Below are 20,125 nucleotides of genomic sequence, written 5' to 3'. Positions count from 1 at the left end.
CGTGGCTTCCCATTTCTCCCGTTGCAGAAACATAAATTCTGTCTTCTTGGAGCTGTTTCATAAGACCACTGTTTGCCTCTAGGAGCTGGGGCTTTTCTTAACATTCCTTAAGGGATTACAGCGTGGCACAGCAGGTGCTGCTCTGACCTCTAGTGACGGGTCAGGACAGAAAGTATCTCTGCTGTTCTCATCCGCCAACAGCAGCTTCCCTCGGAGCATCCCCTTTCCTGCAGCGTTCAGCCCAAACTAATCCTAAGGGCTTCATCTCTCCCACAGTATCTCCAAGCCTTTATAATATTTGCTTAAATTTCTGTCCAGTTGTTGAACAGCTGGTGTCGGACTCAGATCTTCTTCTGGCTGTGCAATGGCAGAATTCTATTATTTTTTATTAGTACTTATTAATTATAAAATGAATAAATTTTGCAAGCTGATGATACTTCATTCCATTTATAATCATACAATAAAATGATTTATATGAAGATAATCCTTGAAACTCAGAGTTTAAAAAGCTTGTTTTGACTTACAATTTGCCTTTTAACTACATTTCAGTCCATATTTTTGTTGCCAACAGGGGAATTGTAAGGGTTCAGGGAGATACTACTTGTTATGAAACACAGAGAAAAAGGTTAAAATGAGCAAATGTCTCTAGGGTTGCTAGATCTCTTCCAAAAGGCTTTAGACACTTCATGCCTCACAGTTTTAAATGGTTTTAATTTTTAAAATTTTGAACTGTTAGAAAGTCGCCTATAAAGTGGGAGCGGAGTTATTCCCTGTGTGAGTCACTGAAGTCAGTTGAGTGCACCAAAAATCGAGTTGCACCAAAATTAGGTAGGACAGCCTTCATATTAACAGAACCTCTCAACTGTACTTGTACAGAAGAATGCAGAGATGACAGTGGAAATCACAGGAAACTAAACCAGACACATTAGAAGCGTAAGGGAATCAAAATGTGAGAGAGACACTGCAGGACCTTTTGTTTGGCCTGCCCTGGAGACCGGTAGATCATGTGCAAGAGGCTCTTGTTCGAGGTCCTTGCCCTTGAGTCCTGGATGCTCCTGGGTCTCTAGGACCTGCTTTGAGTTAGTTGTTTAGACAGGGGAAATACCCCTAGTGTTAGATTCCCCTAGACTATTGTCCTTGGGGTACACATTTGCAAGTGGTTTGTTAGATCTCATATGTGGTAGATGTAATGTGTTTAGCAAACCCTCAAACATAAACTGAATTTACTGGATGAGGTAAGGGCCATTTTGGCAAAAAATGTTATTGCTGCCTTCTGGTGGAATAACCCAATGCCAGAACTATTACCATATGCAAAATTAAAATATATGTCTGAATGCAGTATCCACTCAGCAGTGAAATCCTCAAAAGCTCCCTATCATCTACTTTGGTTTATCTCCAGTGTGCTACAATGAACCAACATCACAATCAGTAATACAGCTAATGTAGTTCCTTTTTTCCTTAGCAGCCTAAGGGAATTTAAAAATAATAATTCTCCCTTTTTTTTTTAAGAAAAAGTATAATCATGAGCAAATGTGAATGAAAATTCCATGTTCGTTCAGCTCACTGCTGTGCACAGCAAAGGATTTCCCTTTCCTGTCTTATTTTTGAAACTTCCTTATTCTATGTTTGCTGTTCAGCTCAGTTTGGTGGTGCTGCAGCCAAAGAACACATTCATTGCTAAAGGCATGTTTGAAATTTCTTGCTTATGGTAAAAGAAAGACAAAGATGTCACATCTCTCTGGGTAGCTTTGCTACTTGGTGGTGGTGGCTTCTATTGCAGTGAGGAGAGGGATGACTGTGAGGGAAATGATCGGTTTACCTTGGCGGAAGGTCTTCCCAAGTACCGGAGGGCAGCTATCGATTTCACCACATGCCAAGTCTTTATTTAGAGACTGAAAACTACTTTTGTGGCCTCCAATGCCAATGAACAGGAAGGATGGGATACTTGAGATGCTGAGGCTTTGGATCACGAGCAAATGACAGGATGTGCTGGAGGCAAAATAGCAAAAGAAGCAGGACTCCAGTGAAGACAGCTCCTGGAAAGGGGTATCAAATGGAACAGAAAGTGGGGAATGCCCTTGTGCCCAGAGATGAGCTGGGTGGCTGCCTGCAGCAAGACGGACAGGTGGGTCACATCCTGAGAATAGTGCCCACTCACAAAGTTACAGGGCCTGACCTGATAACAGTAAAGTTTCTTTCAGTTTTAGTTGAAAACAGACAATATCCTGCTGGGGATTTTGGAACATGTCTTACCCACTCTTCTGGGCAGCTACTGCCTGGATGAGAAGTGGCAGAAATTGAACTTTTAATGTGAAAGAAACAAAAAATCTGCTTAGCTGCGCTCAAAACTTTTCTGCCAGAGACATTCCTCATTAGACACACATGGTGGGATTTTTTTCAAAAGAGTTTGGCACAGCCTTTTCCCTGCTCCCACTGGAATCCATGTAGGTGCCACAGGTTTCAGTGGGAGGAGAACTAAATCAATACGGAGTGCTTTGGAAAAATGCAGCTCAGAATGGATCCTGGCAGACTGAGTAGATAGGGATTGGAGGTGATGCTGAAATTGTCACGTAGAAATTTTCCATGCTGGCTAGCATTATCCTCTCCATCCTCCTCGCTCCAGAGCTAATGGAAAGCAATGTGTGGCAAAGCATGACTTGAGGGGAAGGGAAAGTCAGTGTTGAATAAAATAAGAATACCCTAATTTCCTCTCTCCTCTGTGTCTTTTATCAGGACAAAAATTGCAGAACTTGCCTTCTGCCTGAGGTTGCCACTTAACTCTTCAAGAGCATACGGGTTAATTGCAAGCAACAGGGCACATTGTGCATGCTGCTCCTTCTGGAGGGGATTCTCCTGACGTGGGCTGAGCTGGCAGGTGCTCTGCTCTCTCCAAAGTGCACCTGGCACATGCTCAGGTGTGGGAGAAGTAGGGGAGGAGGTGATGTTCCCTCTGCCCCCTTACCTATCTCACATAAGGACAGGCAGCAGAGGCTGCTATTCCAGGTCACATGTCTCATGGAAAAATGTAGCTTGGAAGGGACCTCAGGAGGTCCCTACTGCAATCTCCTACCTTGGGCAGAGCAAACTTGAGACGCACAGCAGTAATTTCTCCAGTCTAGAGAGGAAAGAGCAAAGTGAGCACACACCTCAGATGTATGTGGGACAAAACTCGTAGCCTGAACACTGTCAAAACCAGATAGACATCTGGTGATCCAGTGGTCTTGAAGGAAACCTGACATAGCTGACATCCTGCATTTCTGTGGTTTATGTCATTCTTTCCCCATCAGGTAGTAAAATCTCTTATTAATACAGGTTGTCACAGGATAATCCTGTTTCATTACGTGTTTCCTTGTTGGCACACGGGCACTGAAGTGGTAAACGTTGGTGAGGGGCGAAGTGGTGCTTGGATTCAAGATCTTGCACAGCTGTGCCAGCTGTGGAGGTGGTGCCCCAGATGGGTGCAGACTTTCTAGTCCTTTTGTTGTGTGAGGTTATTCCTGCAGCTGAAAGTAGTGACAGTAGGCCAGTCCTGTAGCAGCCTCTGTTACTCTCACAAGGTGACATTGTCACTCCTTCGGCAAGTGGCTGATTTTCCTCATTCCCTCAGTTATTCAGCTTCCCTAGGTAAATTTCAGATCTTCTGATAGAAAAAGCTATACAAATACCAAATAATCACAGAATCAATCAGTTTGAAAAAGACCTCTGAGATCATTGAGTCCAACCTATGATCAAACACCACCATGTGAACTGGACCATGGCACTGAGTGCCACATCCAGCCTTTCCTTAAACACTTCCAGGGACAGTGACTACATGGTCTCAGAAGTGAACAGTAGCCTCTGTTACACACAGCAATTCACCCCTTCTCTGCTTGAATGACTCCTTAATAACTCCTTTGGCCTGCTTGGAGTTAAAAGAGGACCCAGCATGCACAAACTGCCCTTCAAAGTGAGTGGCATTGTTAAAAGAACAATATTGTAGTGTCTTCTAGAGACAGCAGCGGGGTTCCTGAGTTTGCCATGCACTTTGAAGGAATGCACTGTGGTTTAATTGCTGCCCAGATCAGGCCTGTGACATGCTCTAATTGGGTCTGTCACCTTTTTTTTTTGAGGAACTAGGAAAGTGCCAAAGCCAGGAGCCCCTCCCCTGCCAAACTCAGATTCAACCCACACAAGGATAATGATCAGCGTGAGCTAATAGGTCATGACAACTCCTTCGGTGCCTTTAGCATTCTAGGACTTCTCTTAGTCAGGAATTTACTTGAGTATGTCAGTTGCCACTGACTAGCTGAATATTTTTCATCGCTGTGAGCTCTGTCTCTTGGACCCAAACCATCTGTCCAGCTGTGAGAGTTTTTTCCCAAAGAATGTTAGTGTTCACTTTGATAGTTTTAACACTGGCTAATTTTTTCACTGAATAGCATCCCAACATGAAAGTATCTGTTCATATCAAATATCTTTCTAGCTGAAATGCACGTAACTCCAGTTTCATAGTAACTTCATTCTCATTAGCACAGCAGCATTAAAAGGGAACTAGCAGAATTCAGTTCTACCATGTCAGCAATTTTATTTTTTGTAGCAAGGAAATGTCTGCCTGAAAAAGGACTGATTTTTTTTTAGAGGATCCATATGGATATATAAAGTAATGGTGCCATTTGGTATAAATTGTAATCAGTTCCAGATTCTGCTGTACTCAGAAACTTGAATCATGGAACTGTACGTGGTGGTTTCTGTATTTTGAAGGCTCTCACCTAAACCGCAGTTCTTGTAACAACTAAAATGGCTACACCCATGGTGTCCAATCCCTTGTCTTAATCATGTTAAGAAAATGTTTGTTTAACTATGAATCAAAATTGTATTCCTAAGCCCTGCAGCTTTTCAGGTGAAATGACAGAACCAGCCTTGCTATACTGGGGCAAAGTAGGTGGGCTCCAGAGGCTGAATTTCACTTAATTCCTCCAATTGTGGTTCCTTTGTCAAAGCATTTCTGAAGGCCTGGAGCCAGGCAACGTGGAATACTAAGCACTGGGATGTAAATGGGATTTAGGCTGCTTGGTCTGATTTTGGCTCCCTGTGTGTGTTTTAAGGCATATTAGAGGTACAAAGAGGTGGAAGGGAAAGGCACAAGCATGCATAAAGTCTGCTGCCTGCTCATACAGTGTCTGTGATTGATGGAAGTGTGTGGCTGTAATGAGCATGTGGCTATTGAACCAGCAGAATGTTTCAACCTTCATTCAGGGCTTGGGTCAACTGCTGCCCTCTTGAATTAGGTAGGGGAGATGGAAGATGGCTGGACACACCAAAATGTTTTTTGTGAATTGCTGCTAGCAGAAACTGATAGGTGAAGAGATAGTTTAGGTTTGCTGGGGGATTTGTTATCCACGGAACCAGAGCCAGTTCACCACTCTGAACCTACTGGTAGCTTTCAATGCCGTGACCAATTTCAACCATGTCTATAAGGCAAACCAGAGCAAAAGGCCAGCACAATCTGAGGTCTGCGAACTTTGATGAACAGCTAGAGACAAATGACCCAACTAATCCTCCCTGCTGAGAGCATGGACAACATTTGGCAGCAGTTGCGCCAATGCTTCTGCATCTGTCAGCCTGTCCTGGCACTCACCTGCAAACAGGTGCTACCTGGGTATGGATTGATGGAGTACTGGGATGCTGAAAATCTCAGGCTGGGGTGAGAGCTGCAGTGGTGTGTTGGGCCCTAGGCTGTCTTGCAGAGATGAACACAGCTGGTTACTGAAGCAGGAGGAGGTGGCAGTCAGGGGAGCACTGTTTTGTCTATGAATTTTCATGGCAGCTGAAAGCAGCCCAGGGCTCATTGTGAACCCAGTGAAAGGTTGTAACTGTGACCTTGCTCTGTACTAAAATTATAGGATTAACCTCAAGCAGGACAACTAAGAGCTCTTTAGTTACAGCATTTACTAACAAGACTAGACTTTCCTTCCTTTTTCCTTAACCACAGCAGGTAAGCAAGAGTTATTTTTGTGAGTGTAATTAATAGACCAGCTCTAGTGTTTGCAATCCACCTCTTTTTTGACTAGAAGAGTAACTGGCCCTCCACCCTCTCCTGCCTAATTCTAGAAAAGTAAAGAGAGTTTGGCACTTCACAAAGAATCTCTTCCCTAAAGATCCCTCTTTAGAGATTTATTGAGAATGTTTTACTGCATTTTGACACGGACTTTAGTAAGATCTACTGTAGTGCAGAACTGAAAGGGATAGAGCTTATGATATTTTTGGTTCAGTGGCTGACCTGAATATTGAAAAATGAATTTTATTCTGAATAAAAACAAGGGTTTTTTGTTTGGGGTTTTTTTTTTTTTTTTTTTTTTTTTTTTTTTTTTTTTTTTTTTTGTGAAATGAGAAATAACCTAATTTTTGGACAATTGGACTGAAATTGACTCACTTTTAAAAATCTCAAGTTATCCTTTCTCCTTTTAATGCAGGGTAGGTCTAGAAGATACAGCAAAACATTTCATTGGAAAAAACCTGTTTCAGGATTTCTGAAAGAAACTCTTTCGCTCTGGAGAAGGTCAAAGTGAAACATCTGTCAGTCTCCTAATCTCTCTCCCCTTCCACTGAAAAATAAGAGCTGATGGGAAGGTACAGTTCATCAAGAAAAGGAAATTCTCCCCCTTCTCCTCAGTATTTCTGAAAACCAGGCCATCATACTGTGGAGTGTTATTTGCAGATTTAGTGGGAAACATGCCTAAACCAGGAAAGAAAAAAAAAATTCCATGTGAATCAGCTTCCAAGTCAAACAGTTTCTGTAGGTCTGTGTTTGAAATCTTCCCCCTGGAAGCCTAACTTCAGGCATTAACTAATTCAGGTTCTGGTCTTATTAAAACAGCATGAGAAGGAAAAACCAGCCAGACAACTCCCTAAGACTATTGTAATGTAAATTAAATCTAGTACTGAGAAGCTGACTCTTGTAAACACCTGAGGGCTGATTCTTGTACAACAAACACACGCAAAATAAAAAGGGGAGGGGAGGAGGAAAGGAGCTAAAATTAGCAAATAGTACTTTTTTTTTTTTTAAAAAAAAGGTGATTTTATTGAGTTTTAATATACAGCTTTAGTATGTTAGGGTAATCATACAAGATCTCTCTTGTGTTCAATTTACACATTACAATAGAGATGTGAGCTAAAATCTTTTGGTTTAATGTACAAAAAGGAATCCAATGTTGTCCACTAGCAGCTTTGAACTTGACAAGAAAGGTTCTAAAGACTTTAAGTGCAGTAACAACCATACAGGATACAAAATGAATATAAGGACTTTTCGCCAAGGTATATAAACATTTTAAAACAAATGGTGCCTGCTCCACAGGGCAGACAACTAGCAAATTAAAAAAAAGTCACTGACCAATGTTCCAGGGAAGGAGGAGCACCACCCTGTGTAACAGTTCTTATAAAATGGACTAAGAATATCTGTATCATAGAATTTGTACTGATCAGAAAAAAAGGTCTGAAAAGAAACAGTAGGCAAGGAAATGAACAATCAAAAAATGACACAGTAATATAAAATATTTCCATCACTATTTAAATGCCAAATTAATCAAGCAATAGTAAAAAAAAAAATCCAAAACAAAAAACAAAAAAACCAAAGCTCTTCTGTTTCAAATAACAGCACTGTTTTTGATTATTTTCAAATATTTTTTTTATGAACACACTATATACTTGTTTCTTTCATACGGAGCAATGTGTCCATTTGGTCTGTCACTTCAGTGAAGCTGATAAACAACCAACCCATCATGTCTCACCTTCGATACATTTTAACCCTTTTCTCCCCTTTTGTTTCCTACTCTGGTGCCTTCTCTTCTCAAGTTAAATACTTTTCTTCCTTTTCTTTATACAGTGCAGAGTATATGGGCTTAGGATACGGAGATTTTCCTCTACTCCAGTTCACTCTCTGGCTCTGAGTTCAGTGGTGTGCAGTAGTTTGGCTTGTCTGAAGGCACATACCCAGGGAGACACAAACACTTGTAGGACCCTTCCGTGTTAATGCATTTGGCATTCTTGCAGAGGGACATCCTGTTGTTCAGCTCGTTGCACTCATTCACATCTGCAAAAAGGAGACATCAAAAGACACATGTGCCTAAGTCTGGTGTGTAGTTAATACTCATTTAGTTCCAGCATTGCTAGGACTAGAACAATCTGCACAAATGCCCTGAGAACTTTATTTTCAGTTCCGATTGGGTGGAATTAGGCTGGGCCAAAGTTCTAAAAGATGAATTTGGAAGAGGTGGAAGTTATCATAGGAAATCAATAGGGTATTAAAGGGCCTTAAACTGTTACATTACCAAGTCCAAATTCAGCCCAGCTGCACAACAAAATTAAGTAACCACTTACATGTGTTTATCTGATGACTGAAAAAGGACTTCTAAGAAAGAATGTCAAAGTTCTTAGCATAACATCTGTACTTTACCAGCTGAATACTTGAGGAGCTGCTGGTGTTGTCACCTGAATAGCTGTGAGGACAAACTACCTGCACTCAACACCATGCTGCCTTGGCCTGAGGTGCACAGCAGCTACATCTTTTTGTGCTAAGGAGGCCAGCTCGCCATAAAGTCCTGAAGATTACAAAGCACATAGGCAGCTCCTCCTCATAGAGCTGGGAGATTTCAGCTGTGTGCCACAAAGCAAAATGCTAAACAAAGTTAGTGCAGACTTTAAACTGAAATAATCACACTGCTTGTACCAGGCTTCTATACCGAAGGGTGGTTGTTTTGCTTCATCTTCTCACCAACATTTGCTGTTCCCATGTTTAGTTGTTTTAATTGAAGATATAGATGTCTTGGTTAATAAACGTGCAGATTTACTAGTTTGAGAGTGAGAGAAATAGTTGAGTGTGTTGACTGTTGAAATCTGTGAAAATCAGGGGCCAAACCTCACCAGCTGGTTATATGCATATTTAGGCAATCACTATGAATCCACTCTAAAAATCCACTCCTAAAATCACTCTTCTGCTCTGGATCCAATTCCATCCTCCTAGCTTACTAAAGCCTTTGAAAAACATTTGGTCTGTACATTGAAGTCTTGATATAAGTTTAAGCTTCGTTCCACAAAGTTGTGTTTGTTCACTTCTAGTCTTTTAACTGAGCACAGCTGTGATGACCAAGATGCACTGAGAAACACCAAGATATTTTTGTAACAATAATTACTAGCCTTTGCAGTAAATAAAACAAAGCTTGGATCTTTAATACAATTCAGGTGATCATCCCTAAATCCTTTGTCTGAGGCCTCCTAAGGTCAGGTGACTGAGTAAACTGAGAGATAACAGGGGATATAACAGGTGATATGCTATCCTCACCAACACAGGTCATTTTGGCCATGTCCAGGTGATAACCATCAAAGCAGTCACAGGTGTAGCCCTCCTGGACTCTCACACATCGGCCATTTTCGCATCCATTCAGAATTCCACATTCCTCTGCTTGTAGCTCCTCAAAGCTGTTCAGGAAACCTGGGAGGAAAAGGAATTGCAAATAAGTAGGTTACAAAGCTATTGAATCAGTATACCCAAATATATAGTGGGAGATTGAAATTCTCTCAGAAGTTTACTGGAATAGGACTTGACTTTGCAGAAAATAGGTCAGCTTTAGCAGAGCTGCACCATCTGGAGTTTTAAATGTACCAGAAAAGTGCTGTGATATGTTTCAAGATGGAAACTGAATAACTCTGTTAACTCTTAAGTTTTATTTTGTGTTAAAAATCTGTGATTTTTTTTAAGAATGGAAACTCCATAATTTCATTGTTTATTTTTTAAAGGGTAAGTCAGTGTTTTCTATATAACACCTTTTATTTCAATTGTTATGTTTATCAGCCTTTAAGGAAACAAATGGTCATGCAATTTGGGAAAGTTGCTTAAAACAGGATTGTAGAAAAATAAGGTGTGTGTGTAGAGGGGTAAGAGATGCATTATAATTTATCCAGAAGAAAACATATTAAAAAAAAATCAATCCCAGCTGCCATAAGGAAAATAAGAAGAAATCAGAGACTGCTTTCCTGTTGTGGTTTTTCGTTAACAGCCCTTTGGCTTGTGCTTCAGTGACTGGTGCCAGTACAAATACCTATAATCTACCAATTCCTCCTTGTCATAATTCTAGATGGTGAGCAGTCAAAGCTCAAAGAGTTGAGATTTTTTTTTTTCACCTCTTATACAAAGAGTTGTCTTTGTATTCAGTGGTTTGTATAACCACTTTTTGTGCTCCCTGCCTTAGGGCTTTTGTGACAGTTATGCTTTTATATGTAAGGAAGTATTTATACTTACAAAATTATTTTACATTTATTATTATTTTACATTTTCACACGTTCAGAGATTGTCTCTAGGACTGAACTGTTCCTTTAAGTCCTAAGGTTTTTTCATTAGCTTTCTGCTCATGGAGCAGTGATGTAACAGGACTGCAGGTGGCAGCCCATCACATCAAACAGACTTCTGTGGAAAAAGCTGAGGATGTTTGAGTCATAAGTTTAATAGCACAATGAATATAGAGGGGAAATTGGAGCTGGAGTGGAATAGAGTAGGACATATCTCTCCATGTGTCCTGTAACAGGTAGTGGCTCCTCCAACAAGCCAGCAACATACTGAAAAACTGTTTACTGATTCATATTGCAACAGCTGTGATACATGTATTTCCTAAGCTACTTAAGAATATGAATTTCTCCCTTCCTTATCTTTTTTTTCTATTGTCTTTTCTTATTTACTCCATCCTGTCTTGGTCCTTGAGGCCCTCTTTACTACTTACCTGTTTTTTCCTTTCCTACTCTGCCCTTTCCATACCTTTGTCCATTTAACTTCCATACTGCCTTGTCCACTCCCCCTCTCTTTGACTACAAATACTGTTCCTATCTTGGATTTCCTAGCACAGAGGGCTTCTCAGTAAGGATCAAGCTGGTCAGTAACAGGCTAAGTGGATTCTGAAGACACTGAACACGCAATGTGAAGTAAGTACTTGTTGGCAGATGCCACATGTCAAGAGCATATATAATACACAGGATGTATACAAGTGTACATTAAATGGGAAACATTGCAGTCTTTTTCATGAGCCTTGTAAATCACTTCTCAGTGCAATAGTATTGAGGATATTGAGCACCATCATGATGTAGGTAACCAAGTTTCATTACTTGCTGGAGTCCTCTGGCAGAGCTTGTAGAGAGCTCCGGAGAGACCTTTAAAGTAAAGACCTTTTCTAATTTAGAAAACAGTGCCAAGAAAGGGAAAGGAGTCCTCCCAAACACATAGATATTTTTCAAATTAAAAAACCCCTTAATTTATTAGAAATATAGCTTATATGTAGGCATACATGCATGTGCATAAATATATGTACACACATATATACATATTTTTTCTCTCCCTGTCTGTCATGAATACAGTATGTTGTAATTTTTACTAGTTAAAACTAAATGTGTCACTCACAGCAAGTTCTACTTCACAAAATATACTCTAGTTCAAAACAGCTCAATGGGACCTCTATTGTAATTCTGAGGTATGTATTTGCTTCTGTGGAAACCGAATGCACAATGACAAATATTGCACTGAAGTACATGGCCCTGCCATGGGATGGGATGTACTGTTGTATTCCTCACACAGCCTGCAGCAGGACTGTGATCTTGAAGTCTGTGATGCCCTAAACAAGATGGCCCATCTGATTCACTGATAGGATGGGAGCAAGAGCCATGAGCTTTTAAGCTTCTGTCCCTCAGAGGTTGGAACTAGATGATCTTTAAGGTCCCTTCCCACTGCAGCCATTCTATGATGTGGTCTCAGTTGTGGATTCAAAACTTTCCACAATTTATCGTATTTATTTACCACTAAACTATATACCTTGTTTATACCTTATGAAATACTTCTTTCCAGATTAACAGTACACTAACATTGCTTACCCAGTCAATGTTCTGGGTTTTTTATGGTGTAACCAGTAGTTTTCAGCAGTGTGACATTTCAGTCACACATCAATACTCAGTAATGCTGACTGGGGAAGAGCAGAGTGACAGCTTGCAGGCCATATGTATGTAAAGCATGAGAAATTACAGCTCCTTCTGATACTTCTACTTTTCTTCTCCAAAACTATGATAAAATATTCTGGACCTGTACAGGGTACCTGATTTTGAGGAAGATGCTGAAATCTCTAAGCATTTCTCTCCTGCAAATTTTAACAGTCAGCTGGGCCCAACCCAACACGAAGAGCTCTGATATTCCTCAAGCACAAGTGAGATGCTGTGTACAATCCCTCACACCCTGCTTGGCAGGCACAGCATCCAGCCTGAAGTCCATACATCTGTGTATTCTCTAATCATACTGTGCTGTACATTTTCTCTGTTGAGCAAGAATGACTTGCATGCTCTCATTTCACTCATGCAAGTTCTGCTGGGAAATCATGGAAAGATGAAGAGCTTTTTTGTTCTTCTAAATTTAATGCACTCTGGAGAAATCTGTCCCATGCTCCAAAGGAAAATCAATTTGTGAGAAGGAAAATTGGCAAGCCTTTTGACCTTGAGCTGTATAACTGTTGGTAAACACAAATTTAGTACACTTGGCACAAACTGTTTCACTAGATTAAAAATTAGTTGTACGCTGAGCCCAACTGGACTCTCACACAAACCTGGCTCTTGAAGTGGAACACCTGACTGAAAGTTAGTGTCATAGGAATAACTAAAGCATAAAGAGGCCACACTACCCAGAAGCAAAGAGAAGAGTGTAACTGGCTACAGGGAAAAAAAAAAACTGAAGTAAAAATCTCATTTCAAGTCTATTACTTAAGAGAGAATCTCGCTTACGGTCTTCAACGAAGTATGGATTGGTTTCTGGAGTGTAGTGCTCCTCAAAGTCAACTAAAGCATCCTGTCCATATGGCCGTCGAGATCCTGGAACAGGAATGTTGCACAGCTGGGCGTAATCCTCTGAGGGGGGAAAGAAAATAAGATATAAAAGTAAACACACTTGTAACACAGGCTGCATTACATTAGTCCCAGTGAGCTGTGGTTCATGTTTGCTGGAAATAAACTTATCTTCCTAGAAACACCATAAATCTGCAGAAAAGAAAATTTCCAGAAAGCATTCTCTCTTCAAAAAGGATGTCATTAAAATGTTAATGAGCCAAATATATATTATTAAGTCATAATAGGGATAACACCAGGGATAGATTTGAGTCAATAACTGTACAAAAAGTTATAGGTCAGGTTCTTCTGCTCTGCATGGGAAGCAAGAGCCGAGGGATGCTGAGTATCTCACTTCTGATGCACTTCTCTCCAGGGCTACCTCCGTTTAGACTCCTCGTTCTGTGGAACAAAGGCTACCCCAGACCACCATGGGTGCTAGCAGAAGCCTCCCCAAGGGAAACAAATTGGGGCAGGTACTGCCAGTATTTCTGGCACTGTCAGCCAACCTGCAGAATTCAGCGTGAAAAATACTTCTGAAATAGCCCACACTTATCTACAAACTGGATCTTCAACCCACAGGCTTGGAAGTGTGAGTGCTGTTCCAAGTCTCCTTGGCTGTGAAGCTCAGAGCATGGGGAAACACACAGGAGAAAGAGTCACATCTGATTTTGTGCCTCTCTCTAGAAGCTGGACAACACAAGTTGAGACCAAAGCAACTCTACATTTTAGGTGCCAGAGTCCATGTTTGAAATGCTTATGCAGAGCTTGACTCTTTTATAAATCAAATAAAAATTGTGTCAAATCTGTTTCTACTAGCCTTTACTAAAAGACATACAATACAATTTATTTGAAAACAGAAATATTGTTAAAATACAGCAACCCAGGCACTCCCTTACTGTTGCTACAGTCTGTTTAGCTTCTGGTTCTGTGAAGATTGCCTGGTGTTCTGAGAATCAGGCAGAGAAAGGACGGGAAAGAAAAACCACCAAAAGAGAGGGAGGAAAAAAAGCCCTAAGCAGATACATAATCCAAGAATTGCAGATGGTTGCAGAGCCAGAAACCTCATGCTGTGTAGAACTGTCCCAGACAGCAAATAGTTGGATAAGTCCAGACTGCCTCCAGACAGTGCAGAGCACAGCCCTCCTTGCTGTCCAGCACTGTAATTTTATTTTTACAGGTAGTATCTCCTCCACCTGGAACGATTTTATTTTGTACTGAAAACACCAAAGTGTTCAAATAGTCTGTTTGAATTCTGTGGTCAACAACTTGGCCCTTTGAGAGCACAAGACAGAGCAGTACAGGCAACGCTTGTCTGTGCACACCCAGAGCTGCCATGGCTGACAGTCCAAGTCTGCAGCATGAACTCCCAAGAGAACTAAAAAAAATCATTGTAAATCCCACCACATTCTGCTGCAAGAACAAAGTGATTTCCTTTGAGGTATGTCCTCCAGAATATATTTATATACAGTAATAATATTCAAACACCACTTTCCTCTCCCAGAGAACAAAATACACTGCCCAAGAGCAACATCCCAGGGCACAGGAAACAAAGCCAGCATGGCAAAATAAATGACATATAGCAAAGGTTACTTACATCCCTGACTGCACTCAGCTTCCCACTGAGGTACTGTGATAATGAACACAGTTTTAAGAGTTGTCATAGGACCAGAAACACCCCATTCTTTCTTCCCCACACCTAACCCCAGATTAACATCCATGCTTGGGGACAGGTTACCATCTCAGAATGATGCCTTCATTCATATGGAATGGACACACAGGAAAGCTACGCAGAATAGTAAAAGCACTTTCTCACAGATGCCCACAAATGTTCTTGGCAAAGAAAATCTGTGTTCTACTACAAAATACTAATTCATCTGGCTTGTGTGGAAGAAACTACCACATAAAAACAGTCAGTGAAAGGCAAAGGGACAAGACGAGCAGCTCTTGCGGATCTTAGGGATCACTGTCCCTGACACATGAATGTGATCTGATGGGAAGGGCTGAGCAGAACCTGTACACTGGCTTCCCAGGTTACTCAGTGTTAATTTTGCCATTAGTGATACTGATAGTATAAACAATGTTTTAGTTCTGAAGAAAGCAGTCGGAACTTTCGAAAATCCATAGAGTTGGAGCTCTCATGTACACGAGAGTTGAGTTGTTTGATGATTATGCAAGCCTATTTTATATTGCATCTCTGCCAGTGCAAAGTTGTTCAACATCTAAGGAAAAATTAAGAAATGTTGACAACAGAAACTTGTTTCCTGCCCCACTGGTCCCTCAAAAATCAAGTTCTGAATGTCTGCATTTTTAGGTCTTATACCTGTAACATTCTCTTAATACTGTATGTTCTGTTTAGCTGTCCAAGTAGTATAGATTAAACCCCTTATCTTTTATAATGTGTTGATTCAGTCACTAGGTGCTGGGGCAATAAACCCAAAGGAAGCAACAGCAGCTCACCTAAGAAACCAACAGTAGAAATTCAGGACCAGTAACAATGGTAAGTTATCTATTCCACCTTTCTCAGCTTGTCTTTTTCTTTCTCTTTTTTTTTCCTTTTTTTTTTTTTTTCCCCAGGGAAAAAAAGGGTGTGCAGAGAGGAGAGTACAAAGACTGAAAAGTATGCGGGGGGCCACATTCTGGAAAGGTCATTAGAACTGGTGTTTTGAAATAAGGTAGACTTGCGACTTGGATCCCTGACAGAAATGAACCCATCATAGTGCCCCTGTGGAGGATAAAACAAGTTACAGCAATGACACTTTCTGTTGTTTTAAACTTTCCCCCTTGTTATGCTATGTTCCTACAGTTCAAATTAAAAATAATGTATTTGGGGTCACTGTGATGTGTGCTGGTCACAGTTTTCCAGGGGAGGGAACTACATGAACAGAGTGCTGTAGGATTTGTGGGTGAAAGCATGACTGGTGCACAGAAACTTGCAGGCAAGTATTCAAATGGCAGAACAGCATGACACTGCCCTAGGGAGATGACAACAGGAGACTGAGATCAAGAAGGTGGTAAGGGGGCAGGGATCAAGACAGAATATGTAACTATCCCTGAATGACAGAAGCATTTTAGTTGTCACAGAAATCAATGCTCACTTTGAAGCGAATCTTTCAAGTGAAGTTGAAAGAAAATATTCTATAATTCACAATGAATGAAGAAACCTTTTTCTATATGGGTTTATTTTTTCTGTTCACTCATCTCTTGGCTGTGATCAGGGACAGTATAACTACAGTTCAAGAGGAAAAAAAAAACCCTTTGTTTTTAATATAGCTTAGTCTACATTGGTCCATGTGTTTCTAAGTTTTTCTCATAACTTGCAAATGAAGCATACAGACAGCTTGTTGTATAACTTAGGGTGACCATTATAAAAGGAAGCTGATGTATGCCTTCAAAAATGTAAAGGACATTTTTAAAGATAGAAGTATTGCCTATTAAACAAGTGTTAGGGGATTACATCTAGACACACATGTGTACTGGCACAGATGTTAGCTGTAATTGGTGATGAAAGCTTGGCTGACAGAGATGACACAATATCAATTGTATGGACCGACCGGCTTTTAGGTGCTTGTTAGCAAAAATGCAGCTGTGCAAATGTGCATCTAATTTGCATAGATAATTGTAACTGGGCAAACCCTTGTGAGTCTTACTCGCATCCAGAGGTCTAAAAATCCTAATGTCAGAAACATTATTCCATATTTCATGTATTTAAAGCAAAATATTATATAAAAGCTTTTCCTGACAACCATGAAACAACTACACCAGCTCCTGCCCATAAAGAAAGCTTTATTTCTGTTCCAGCTCCTCAGAACTGTCACCATCACACACACAAAAGAAGCCAAGACTAAGAAACCAAACCAGATCCTTCAAATTATTTAAGAATGCAGCAGTTTCACCAAAGGTTCTGGACATCAATCTATATTGGTTAAGTTTATGCTGTCTCAGGAGATTGCATCACATGAGAACCAAAGCTAAAGGTATTTCTGCTCTATATTTAGATTGTGCTATTTGACAATTTTGAAAACTTCATTGATGTTGCCCATGGATAGATGCTAAGGTTTGCAGTGAACAGCATTGATATCTATTCTACAGCACAAGGAAAAGGTAATTGTGTCGGTCTTAAAGGTTATTTTTCATTAGTTAAGAAGGATGTTCATATCCTTTCATGAGCACACTCTAAATGAAATCCCTGAAAAAGATTCACAGTGGATGTAAAGCTCTTGCTAAACTGAAATAATTACCAAACTGATTGTCTCAAAACCTCTTGGTAGTGACCTTTTGTTCCTCTACTAATGCTGCTAAAGCTTCCTAAAATGATCTTCCCATTCCTTTTGCTCCAAGTAGATAGTTAAATGTTGTAGTAAAAGTTAGGTTGTTTCTGACACAGCTCTGCACATGGCTTTCTGACTCCTTGCTGATTTCCATGTACACTTGGAATGTGAGGTTCCATGAGAAAGAACCTTTAGCCAAAACTACTATAGTCTCTCCTAACCTTCAGAAAAAGCACTGAAACTCTTCATCAACAGAAACTAAATTAGCCAAAAATCTGCACAACTGAACACAAGAATTTGAATATTCAAGGCCCGATCACTTCAATATTTTAAGCCCAGAGGATAGAATCCATTTGACCAGAGTCCTTACCACAAAGGAAGGAGACACAATGCCATCCTAAATGAAAGATGAGCAATGATCTACAGAAATCCAGTGCCTCCCTGCTGATCTTTATCATCCCAAAAGAGGAGAGATGAAAACTCATGCTTTACACACATTGGCTTTCCCTGTGCTTCCAGATCTTCATGAGTGACATTAGCCAGAACTTAAAGGGAACACTGTGTTCTCATAATATGGAAGCTCAGCCCAGAACGAACTCATAATGTTTACAAAGGATACACAGAGTTCCTTTGCAACAAAAATGCAATCCAAACAATCTGTTCTGCCAGAAATGGGCAGAATTCAATTCCATGTAGGCATATCTGAAGGTCTGCATCTGAATTAGTTGTTCATTGTCCATTTTAATCCATGGAAAGAGAGAAACACTTCTAGGACAGCAGCTCATTGTAAAGCACGTGTCTAGAACAGGTCAGGGGAATATATTGCTCAGGGTGCTGATTTACCTTTCCTGATGGAAGGAAAAACTGGCAGCACTGATGTGGGTTTCTGTATAAAAACCACAATATGAAATTGTCCAAGAGAAATCCTACATTATACAACACCCCAGGTGATCCACATTACCCACTACTCTCAGTGTTCTCCCAGCATGGATTTTGCAAATGGTAAGGTGGAGATAAAGAGAAACTACAAATACAATATGAATAGCAGTTCTTTATGTGACTTCTAATCCCACAGAACATCTGAAACATCTACTGACTGGAGATCTACCACTGTCTTTTCTGCAGATCTTTTAAACATAAAGTGGTTCCATAAAACCCCACAAAGTAATAGAATCCAAAACTTAAGAGTAGAAAAATTATTTCTAAGGATACACAAATAAGCAGGCTGAAAAACTGAATGCTGGTGCCTTTTCCAATTGCCTAAGAATGTGTTCATGACATTATCTTAGTACTCACACCAACAAAAATGTCTAAGTTACAGATGTAGTAATGTACCCCCAATCTCAATAGTTATTAAAACATCTGCTACAGCTGCTGAGTCCCAGACCTACCTCACCCTGTTTTTCTGTATGAAAGCTTCTCCAGGCAACCAGCTACAGAAAAGAAAGCACCCTCCTTAACTGACTGACATCTCTTTGGTTCAGGGGCTCCTAATACCACCCTTACCAGCATCTTAAGGTGTTACTGAAGTAAACGTGGTACTGCACTGCAATTGCCTCAAAACTATCATTTTGCAAACAAAAAATAGGCTGTCTCTATAAATTAAATGCTGACCCCAGCATACCACATTACCAACATTTTCTAGTTGTTAGCTCTATCTCTTCTCTTCAAATCTCCTGCAACCATACACCTTGCCTAAAATCCATTCCAGTCACCTAAGGGTCGCACAGGAGTTTCTGGAGTCTCAGAACATTTATAGTTCAGGTCCTACAAGTTCAAGTTAACTTGAGGTATATATGGCTTTATTTTAGATTTCACATTTTTTTCAGTCTGGGCCAGGTGCTCTGTTTTCTGGCACGGAGGCTTTGACCCAGCTGCTAAACCTACTGGAGTCTGTCCTGCTACCAGGCACTAGACCATGGGCTCTGGATGGTGAGAGCTGGGCTGGTAGGCACTAACAGTACATTGACCAAGGAAGCAGAATTTCCAAAGGCCAGGCATCCAGCATGTACTTTTTAGGTGGATGCAATGAGAAAGGATGTTTTGCTGTTGTTTTCTAAACCGAAAAGTATCCATTTTTCTAATTTTCCTCAACTTGTCAATTTCTACAGATTGCCAATGACAAACTTCAAATAACACAGAAGTTTTTAAAAAATAATTACTAAACTGTTATTACTGTTCTTTGGGCAAATACAGACTAATGACACTGTGAGCACAGAGAGAATACACTTCAGTAGTCAGCATTTTGGTATTGATGAAATCTGTATAAGACTTTATCCGCAATGATGATACAGTAAAGTAACTGAAATAATTAATCATAAGATAATTGAATGTAATTGAAAACAACATCTTTACAATGCCTTTACATTCTTTGCACAAGTCAGAGGTACTCAGCCCAGCACTACAGGTCATGTTTGTAGTATTTTGATCAGGACTTTGAACCAACATTTTGAGTTTATTCTTCAATGTTGTCATTGAAATACTTATCAGTCTTACTGTTGTTAAGATGTTGATATTTGTTGCAATACCAAAAAATGCTATTTATTTTTGTCTCAGTCTCTGAATGTTTGGAGCAATTTCAGTGGAGTTTGTTTAATTAAGCACTGAGTAGTAGTTTTTAGAAACAGTAGCAACCATTAAAAGTTCTATTTCCAAGCTGATATAAGATTGTATTTCTTTTTGCTTAATATGGATAATTCTTACAAGAGTGCTCTATCTTCTCACTGGTTTCTTGCTGGATCCTACTCAAATAGCATATTTAAATCTTGTCATGAAAAATGGAAGCACTTTAAAGACAAGTTAGGTTAGAAAAGCTAGAGGTTGTTTTTAATAAAGAACTAATATCTTTAGAAGGGACTTGCAAAAGTATCACTTATGGTGGCAGGCCTGTATTTCCTTCTTTCTAAGGGTGGTGACTAGATCTTCAAATACAATGGGACTATAAACAAGGTAAAAGGAAACCACAGATCTGTGCT

General features: G+C 40.1%; 1 protein-coding gene across 1 annotated transcript in view; it reads right to left on the bottom strand.

Annotated features, from left to right (window-relative positions):
• Positions 1-7,037: 7,037 nt before the first annotated feature.
• The window catches only part of LTBP1 (latent transforming growth factor beta binding protein 1), a 186,085-nt gene continuing 172,997 nt past the window's right edge, over positions 7,038-20,125 (bottom strand). Inside the window, exons 31-33 of the mRNA XM_041477230.1 lie at positions 12,781-12,903; positions 9,317-9,466; positions 7,038-8,068 (exon numbers count right to left, since the gene is read on the bottom strand). Coding sequence (XP_041333164.1) covers positions 7,899-8,068; positions 9,317-9,466; positions 12,781-12,903 — 443 coding nt within the window. The 3' untranslated portion in view covers positions 7,038-7,898. The remainder of the gene's footprint in view (positions 8,069-9,316; positions 9,467-12,780; positions 12,904-20,125) is intronic.

Source organism: Pyrgilauda ruficollis, unplaced genomic scaffold (assembly GCF_017590135.1).
Source record: "Pyrgilauda ruficollis isolate IOZ18807 unplaced genomic scaffold, ASM1759013v1 scaffold4, whole genome shotgun sequence".
NCBI lineage: Eukaryota > Metazoa > Chordata > Aves > Passeriformes > Passeridae > Pyrgilauda > Pyrgilauda ruficollis.
The sequence above is the reverse complement of the archived record's forward strand: the minus strand, read 5'-3'. Positions and strand labels throughout refer to the sequence as shown.